Here is a 9,245-nt window from a genome sequence, read left to right as displayed (position 1 = left end):
CCGGTTGCCCGGCTCATGACGCTCGACTAGGTTGCCCTAGACCAGGGGTGGGCAACAGTTTTAGTCTGAGGGCCACAGTTACTTTGGCAAAGTAAGCGGAGGGCCACACTTTGGACAATTGCAGTTAAACATAGTTACATGATTAAATGGTACAAATTAATTCAATGCAAATTATGTATAAGGCTACTCTACAGTTACTTTGACTTTGCCAGCCTATTTCAAGGCCTGATATTTTATTTTGCTAGGCCAGTCTGACCTGCTACTCTAAGGTTACAATATCTGGATTTACTTTCAAGAATTCATTTCCTACACTACCTGATATTGTTCAACTTTCATTCCAGCTGTAGCTATATTCAAGATAGAAAACTATTGTGCAGGTTACAGTTACAACTAGTGTGCAGGTTACATTAACATACAGACTTCAAGCAATCTGGCTTGGAATTATCAAATTTAATTGAGGCTACCAGAGGGAGACCTTCATCAATGAAAAAACATATTCAGCGTATTTCCGTTGTGATTATTCATTTTTTTGTAATTTCTTTCACATATTTTGTTTAAATCCTTTATGAAATAGAACACAGTTTAAGTGCAGATCAACTTCATCACACAAAAGACAACATGGAATAGGCCTATGCATCTCACACAATTTAAATTTGATTTAGCTGTATCATCACCATCTACGGGACATGTAATAAGAAATGCCAACATGAAACTGAACAATGTTGTAAAAATAACTTCACCAATCAAGGGTAACTTAATGGAACTTTGGCTAGGCCTACTACAATGTATTTCGGCCTATGCAACTGAGATGAAGAGCTATTTGTCGGTGTTCTGTAACTCAATGTGAACAACTGAGGCGGTCGCCTTTCTTTACTAAGTCATCGAAATCTGGGGTCGTGTTCGACGTTGAGATGCGCAACACGGATGACAGGTGTGCGTCGGTTAGTCGTGATCTGTAGCGTGACTTGTTAAAGTTCATCACTGAGAAAGTCTGCTCGCATACATACGTGGAACCGAATAAAACGAGCATCCTTTGCGCATGCCTCCGCATGTTAGGGTAATTGCCCTCGTTCAATGCACCGTAAAACCTGTCCAATGATGACGAGGTGAATTTCTCCTTGAGAGTGGGATCGCACTGCATGTCAATCAACTCAAGCTGAACCTCCGGAGGCGCTTGGTCGCTGTCAAAGGAAAAGGGGGCGGACACCAGCTCCATCTCTTTTTCAATCTTTCCGAAATCAGAGAAACGCCTGTTGAATTCAGTGAGCAGATCTTCGAGTGCAGTGGTGTATTTGACAGTGAATCGGGATGGCACATCCTTCATTGTGGCGAGAGTTGGGAAATGTGTAAAGCTCTTGTTTGTCATTTGTCGGGAAAACAGGGTCAGCTTTGCTCTGAATGCTCGCACGTAGGAATACAGTTTGTGCACGAACACATCCTTCCCCTGCAGCTTCCGATTGAGGTCATTCAAATGGCCCATTAAATCCACAGCAAAGGCAAAGTCAAGCATCCAATCGGAATCTTCAAGTTCTGGAAAGTCACCAGCCTTGCCGACATTCTCGAGAAACACCCCTATCTGACCTCTCAGGTCCCACACACGGCGTAGCACTGTGCCCAGGCTCAGCCAGCGGACGTTTGAGTGGTATGGGACATCAGTGTGTTCTGCCTCACTCTCCTCCAACAACTGGATAAACTGGCGGTGGTTAAGCGCCCGGGCCCTGATGAAATTGACAAGTTTCACCACAGTTTTGGTGACGTGATCAAGCTTTAACACCGACTTAGACAAGGCCTCTTGATGAATGATACAGTGCAAGAAAATCAGAGTTGAGTTGGGGTCATCCTCTCTCACCCTGTCCTGTATCCTACGCAATAGCCCAGTGTTTTTCCCAGTGAGGTTTGGACAGCCATCAGTGGTCACGTTCAGTAACTTCACCCACGGTAGGTTCATTCTCTGCATGCATCCTGACACCGTATCATAGAGGTCTGAACCCCTTGTCGTCCCCTTTATTGATTCCATCGCAAGAAATTCCTCCACTATGTCAAAAGTGTCAGTAATACCTCTGATGAATATAAGCAGCTGGGCAGTGTCTTTAATATCGGTACTCTCATCCAGCGCTATTGAAAAGAATGTGAAATCAGTGGTCCTTTTTAGCAATGCAGATGTCAGCTCATCATCAATTACGTCGATGCGACGAGTAACTGTACGGCGAGACAGACTCACATTTTCGAACTGAATTTTGCTGTCAGGGCACAGTATGCTAGCTGCCTCTACCATACAGTCTTTTACAAACTCACCATCTGAAAATGGTTTGCTGTGTTTGGCAATTTTGTGTGACACCATATAGCTCACTTTTGTTGCTGACTCCTGTACATTAGACTGCTTGGTAAAAATATTCTGCCTGGCAGTTAAGTTGGAGGACAATCTCGTGGCCTTTTCTTCCCTCCTTTGCGGAGAAATTCACGGCATAATTAGCATGTTTAGTATTAAAGTGCCTGCTAATATTATATTCTTTAAAGACAGCGATGCTCTCCTGACATATCAGACAAATTACCTTTGATCCGACGTTTGTGACAAAATATTTTGACGTCCATTCCTTATTGAATGCTTGACATTCAGAGTCAACTTTTCTCTTTTTTACTGCACTAATTTTGAAAATTTTTTACTTTGAGGAGTGAAGAAGAGAAGTAAAGTTGCTAATTGTAATTTCACACAGAGACATCTGTTGGATTGTTTTTAATAGCAGGATCACAGTTCTGATAAAGGAGGCGTGTGTTTCATCCAAATTGCGAGCGCATCGCGGGGGCCGGATTGAAGCACTATGCGGGCCGGATATTGCCCATGTATGCCCTAGACGCTGGTTGCCCAGTTTGGTCCAGGTGGCCCTGGACGCCGGTTGCCCGGCCGTCATGTCTGTCTAGGTTGCCCTAGACGCTGGTTGCCCAGCTCACTGTCCAGGTTGCCTTGGACGCCGGTTGCCCAGCTCATGGTTCAGGATAACGCTATACGGTCAATGTTAACTGCCTGATTCCGGACTGCGACGCAATTGGATGACACTACGTCTGTCATCTGTTTAGATCGCCTCTGGCCCGCTATATCAGCTACACAGATATTGGTTCCCCGCGATGCAAGGGGCAAAAGTTACATGCATCATACTCCTTGCCAGACTCGAGTCGCTCCCTGAGCAAACGCTTCCGTGAGAACTCTGGATTCCCAGGGTACATTGTCAGTCGCTTTGATTAAAAATGTCCCGGCCACATGGAATGTCACATGAATGCACACCCCTCCACTCACTCAGGGGCCAGTGCTTGGCGCATGACTAATATAATTTCTGCATCCAGTTGGGCGATATGTATTGCTTATTCTCTCCTCATTGCTACCTTTACTCATTGTCTCTCCACAAGCCAGTTCTAAACTGTACTATCCTGCCACAGTGGTGCAGCTGGTATAGCGAGCTCGCGTCATTCTGGGAGCTCCTCTACACTCTGAGATGCGTAAGCACCATGGTGGTACCCCAGCACTCATCTGTTCGTTGTCTTGTCATATTTCAGTTACATATGTTTCTTCCTCCTGTCACATACAGGCATGAATTGTCCTGAGAAGTCCTTTGTCTACGTCGCAAGGTCATGCTTCCCTCGCATTACTGATGCTGCTCATCTCATTTTGGGGGGCTTTCTAAGAGCAGGTGCTAAGGTGTAGCTCACACGCATCCATCTTGGCCTTGGGTCTGCAGCTCAATGCATTCATCTCACTCTAGCCGCTGCAGGTGAGCTATCGAACCAGAACACACATCTGGCTTCACAAGCACTAGTCTTCTACAAAACTAGTCATAATGCTCATCTATCCTAAATATTAAACCACATGACTTCGATGCAAATATACTCAAGCACCCATATCAACTAACTCATTGCTCCGGTCCCAAGCATCTGCAACCACAAGCTCTATTCCCCTGCATTGATCCTGAGTACTGTACATCATGTTTAACCTTTTAACCCTAACCATGTTTTGCTTCCCTGGTCCCCGTTCACTACCTTAAACTACGGCTCACACTTTACCTGATTTTCAGCAGCCATCTAGCTAACGTGCTGCTTAAATGTAACCTCTCTCCAAAGAGGTTCACTTCTCACTCATTCCGCATCGGCGCAGCCAAAACTGCCGGCCAAAAAGGCTATCCATGTCATCCATCAGGATGCATCAAACTAACTCCTCTTGACATTTTCGATGCTCAGAAGTTGCTCTCCCATGTTAACTCAGGTACCTCATTTTACCTTCACAAATCCTGGTGGCGGTGGCTAAATTCTGGCATTCGCCTTGCACTAATCGCTGAAACATATTGGGGCCCAGCATGCCGGTAGCTTGTGGTGATTTAGTCTCAGACATGGGCATGTTGCCCTTTTCACTGGTTGCCCAGCTCGTTCGACGCTTATGGTTCAAGGTCACTTCTCGCCGGTCGCCCGGCTCGTGATGCACGTCTAGGTTGCCCTAGACACTGGTTGCCCAGTTTGGTCCAGGTTGCCCTGGATGCCGGTCGCCCGGCCATCACATCGGTCTAGGTTGCCCTAGACGCTGGTTGCCAGCTCATGGTTCAGGTCGCACCGTACGCCGGTTGCCCGGCTCGTGACGCTCGTCTAGGTTGCCCTAGACGCTGGTTGCCCAGTTTGGTCCAGGTTGCCTTGGATGCTGGTCGCCCGGCCGTCACGTTGGTCTAGGTTGCCCTAGACGCTGGTTGCCCAGCTCACTGTCCAGGTTGCCTTGGACGCCGGTTGCCCGGCTCATGACGCTCGTCTAGGTTGCCCTAGACGCTGGTTGCCCAGTTTGGTCCAGGTTGCCTTGGATGCTGGTCGCCCGGCCGTCACGTTGGTCTAGGTTGCCCTAGACGCTGGTTGCCCAGCTCACTGTCCAGGTTGCCTTGGACGCCGGTTGCCCGGCTCATGACGCTCGTCTAGGTTGCCCTAGACGCTGGTTGCCCAGTTTGGTCCAGGTGGCCCTGGATGCCGGTTGCCCGGCCGTCATGTCTGTCTAGGTTGCCCTAGACGCTGGTTGCCCAGCTCATGGTTCAGGTCGCGTCGTATGCCGGTTGCCCGGCTCGTGACACTCGTCTAGGTTGCCCAGTTCGGTCCAGGTTGCCCTGGATGCCGGTCGCCCGGCCGTCACGTTGGTCTAGGTTGCCCTAGACGCTGGTTGCCCAGCTAATGGTCCAGGTTGCCTTGGACGCCGGTAGCCCGGCACGTCTCGTGGTCTAGGTTGCCCTAGACGCTGGTTGCCCAGCTCGCATAAGCACTAAAGTCCAGGTTGCTCTGGATGCCGGTGGCCTGGCTCGTCACGATGTACTAGCTTGCTAGTCACTGGGCGCCCAGATCGTGAAGTGCTTATGGTCCAGGTTGCCCTGGACGCCGGTTGCCCGGCCGCCGCATTGGTCTAGGTTGCCCTAGACGCTGGTTGCCCAGCTCGTCAAGCTTCTAAATCCCACTAAAGCGAAAGCCTGCTGCGGGCCCCACTACAACCCTAGGTTTATGGTTAACACCTAGCTACTTTAAAATTCTGTCGGCGTCCTGGCACAACGTCTTCACCCAAGCCCAGTCATGCCGTTTAATTCATCTTGTATGTATACTAATGTCTCTGCTCCTCTCAGAACCAGATTACTGAGTCCATCACTCATCCTTTTGGGGGTAGGCTCCCCGCCCCTGCCTTCATCCATCGGCAGGAGACGAGATCCGCTCATCGCTGGACGGATCCGAGACGGGGCCTACGCCAAAGACTGTTACCTATTCAGGACTCTATCATGCTTGCATCCAAGCCGTTCCTTTACTAATTAAATTGTTAACTGATTCTATTCTGTCTACTGAGTCTTTCTGGTAGAACTTTAATTCCCCTTTACACCTCTTTGCTTTTCTCCTAGGCCTATTGAAATAGGCAAGTTTAAGAGCCTAATTTAAATATATTTAATTTAACATACTTGTATATTAGGGTAATTGATACACTTTACACTTCTGTACATCTTGTCATAGTAGGCTATACACCAGAATGAGCATTAAGTGGCTGAAAATCAGTAATTTCCAACCTATTCCCAACTGCTGCATTTGCTTTGCACAGCTTGAAGCCTGATTATAACTTCACCATAGGCTACACACAATTTAACCTTACAACAATGGCTACAGTATATTTTGGATTTATTTAGTTAATGTCACTCAGACAGACTGACATCATTTTTTTCCCCTCAGCTGACAGTCTGTCCTGCATTGACAACATTGAGGCGACATAGCCTAAACGAATGCTTTAGGTTTTTCTAACATGTATGCTCGATTTTGAACTATCTGCTTGTAAATGAGACTACATTTACACGAAGCAGGGTATTTTCCTAAACGAATATCTGGCCATCTACGTTTGCAAATAAAACTGCATTTACACGAGACCGTTTTTTTTTTTTAAATGTGTTTACACGAACCCGTGTACATACATGCTGTCATGAGCACGCCAAACCACAGTGGCAGTCTAACGATAAGCTCAAGCTCACATTAACCAATCAGAATCCTGAAAAGTTGCCCGAGCCACCGGAAACGGAAGTGTACTCTCTTCTTCGGATAGCAGCGGTAAAGCAAGTTGTTGTCGATACAGTAGGCCTACACATTCTTCTGTGCTCCTCCACATAAAAGAGGAGCTGAATTTGCAAATGCAAACAGACAAAAAGGGTCTGCACCAACATAAACGTGATGGCTATTCTGAGCGCATCCATGATCACCTCAGCCCCAAAATGTGAAGTCGCACGTGAGAACATGTAAATGTAAACATTGGTCGCACATTTGGTGTACTTCTGTCGCATACTGTGACGTTGGCTGCCCAAAACTCCGTTTACCACAGTTTACAACCAAACGCATAAATGAAGTTTTCCAAAAAAATCACTTTGACCGGAGTTTTTTTGGATAAGCGTTTTACGGGGGCGAATTCTCCGTTTGCGTCTAAATGAAAGGCTCAAACGTAGGGAAATGTCTTCGTTTATAATAATACACATGCTCGTGTAAACGGGGTCTGAAGTTGTAGCCTTCTTTCCTTTGTTGAACGGTGCTGGAAAGCGTGTCCCTGTTTCCCTGTCATCATATCATTGCTCTCGTCGTTGACTCTGGTTGTAATCTCACCCGAAGTTGCTGCAAAGTTGTAATCTCACCCGAAGTTGCTACAAAGCTGCCTTCCAATAACATTGTCTGAGCTGTTAGATCTATAGAACATCTACTTCCGTGGATAACATGGGCTGATACTACATAGGCCAGTCATTACTTTTATAATCATGGGGCAACGCTTTGGGCGAACTCTATGTAGGCTAATTCACAAACGAGGCATGAAACTCTTACACAGCACAGCCGAACTCACTGCTCACTCATAAGAGTAAAAAGGGACGTTACATGCCATCACATCAGAGTCTCAAAAAGTCTCCAAGAACGCCAGAAAAAGTAGCTAGATTTGTCGCTAGTCGCTTTTTACAAAAAAAGTCGCTTGGGGGGTCTGAAATCTCGCTAAATATGGCGACAAAGTCGCTAAGTTGGCAACACTGTTTGTTCTTGATGACCTAAGCTTTAATTTTAGATCTGGAGGCATTCTCAGTTTGACCTCTGAGGTCAGATAGAGGTCAATGACCCCTGTAATATGTTGTGACACTACAGGTGAATGGGGTAAAAAATGTAAATAATAGATATCACCATGAAACTTTCTCAGTTGATTACTCATGTTAAGCTAAGAAAAAAAATTATTGAACGTTTTTTAGATTTTAATATTTAAATATGCAAATTAGGCCTTATATCGTTTAAAAAATGTGCTAATTTGCACACATTTAAAAAAAACAAAATCAGATTGTCTGATAAAGCCAGGCTCAAAATATTTTTTTTTTTTCATTTTGTTATCATATGAGATGGGAAAAGAATTACTGAGGGGTTTATGGACATCTACTTCTATTTTCCTGTAATTCACTTGTACCACTATGATATGAAATTTCTAGTCCTGAAATTAGAAATGGAAATCTTAGGATCTAAATGTGATAGAAATGTGATCGTAAACTAAATATGTTTTTCCATGTTTCTGGGCCTGAGGAACTAATCTATAGCATTGATAGCACTCTAAGAGGTCAACATTGCAGTGAAGATCACTGGCAAAAGATCCAATGATTGAGCAAATCCCAGTACAAATTGTATCATTTCACCAAACAATTCCAAATATGGACATGACTAAAATGTGGCCCTACTTGAACTTCAGCTCCAGAAACTCACAACTTGAACTCCTATCACAAATCCCCAATGTAACATTGAACAGGTAACATATCAGCATTCTAAAATAGTACAGTGAAAGTTGCTGTAGAGGCCTTAGCTTTTGGTGATGATTTTTAAATGGACTTCAAGAAAAGATTCAATGCAATTTATTTAATTGAAGAACTGAGTCTGCTGTTTATCGCTCTGTACTGTTGGACAGTCAAAGGAGAAAGTGAGAGAGAGAGAGCAGCACACAACCTTTTAGGTTCCCAAGTGCCGGAACTTCTGAAACCACACCCATTGCCCCACCCTGTACCCCAGAACTGTGGGAAAATAAGATCCCGTTCACATGAAGGGAAAACGCAGATATTGCAACGTGGTTTGGCCTCTCATTTACACGAAAATCACAAAAATGATTTGGAAAACTCCAGTTTCGCAGTTGCATGTAAATAGGGAAACCGGCGTTTTTGCATTGTGAAATGTTGGTCTCTCGTTTGTTTTGAATCTCTGATTGACCACCTGTTTGCTCGAAGTGTTCATGTCACCCTTCCCCTGCTGTTTTTATCAGTGTTGTGAACAGAATTATTTTCACAAACGAAGGAAAATGAAATAGTTTTTTCCCCTGAATACTCTGCTATATATATGCAGGATAACAGAAGTAAATGTTTTGCCAGTGATCTTCACTGCACTTAATGATGTTTACCTCTTAGGGCCCTATCTTGCAACGTGGTGCATGGCGTAAAACTCGTTTTCCACCGGCGCAAAGTTTATTTTCTTATTTTGCATGTTTATTTTTTAAACAATGCGCCCAGGGGTGTGGCGATTAACAACCTAGGGAGTGGCCTGGCACATTGTCTAAAAATCGCAATTGTACACACCTAAAACGCATTACGTCACTGACCAAGAGAAACCTGGTCAGAAGTCTATGGCGAGTTGTTTATATGTTATTTTAAGAGCGCATTGTCAACAGTCATATTGGCGGGTGCACAACGCACCATCCCTCTATCCTCCAT

At 45.3% G+C, this 9,245-nt stretch overlaps 1 protein-coding gene across 1 annotated transcript; it reads right to left on the bottom strand.

The window, feature by feature from the left end:
* Positions 1 to 838: 838 nt before the first annotated feature.
* On the bottom strand, positions 839 to 2,017 carry LOC143110233 (general transcription factor II-I repeat domain-containing protein 2A-like). The gene has a single exon (XM_076273124.1). It carries the CDS (start codon positions 2,015 to 2,017, stop codon positions 839 to 841), a length of 1,179 nt encoding a protein of 392 aa, XP_076129239.1.
* Between the last annotated feature and the right edge of the window lie 7,228 nt (positions 2,018 to 9,245).

This window comes from Alosa pseudoharengus, unplaced genomic scaffold (assembly GCF_046254945.1).
Source record: "Alosa pseudoharengus isolate Yale_2024_CS ecotype anadromous, Long Island Sound unplaced genomic scaffold, YU_APseudo_1.1 YU_APseudo_1.1_scf_10, whole genome shotgun sequence".
In the NCBI taxonomy this organism is placed as follows: Eukaryota; Metazoa; Chordata; class Actinopteri; order Clupeiformes; family Clupeidae; genus Alosa; species Alosa pseudoharengus.
Note: the sequence above shows the minus strand (reverse complement) of the source record. Positions and strands in the feature narration are given on the sequence as shown.

Coding starts and splice junctions, on each gene's coding strand:
- LOC143110233 (XM_076273124.1), bottom strand. CDS start 2,017: ATGGAATCAATAAAGGGGACGACAAGGGGTTCAGACCTCTATGATACG.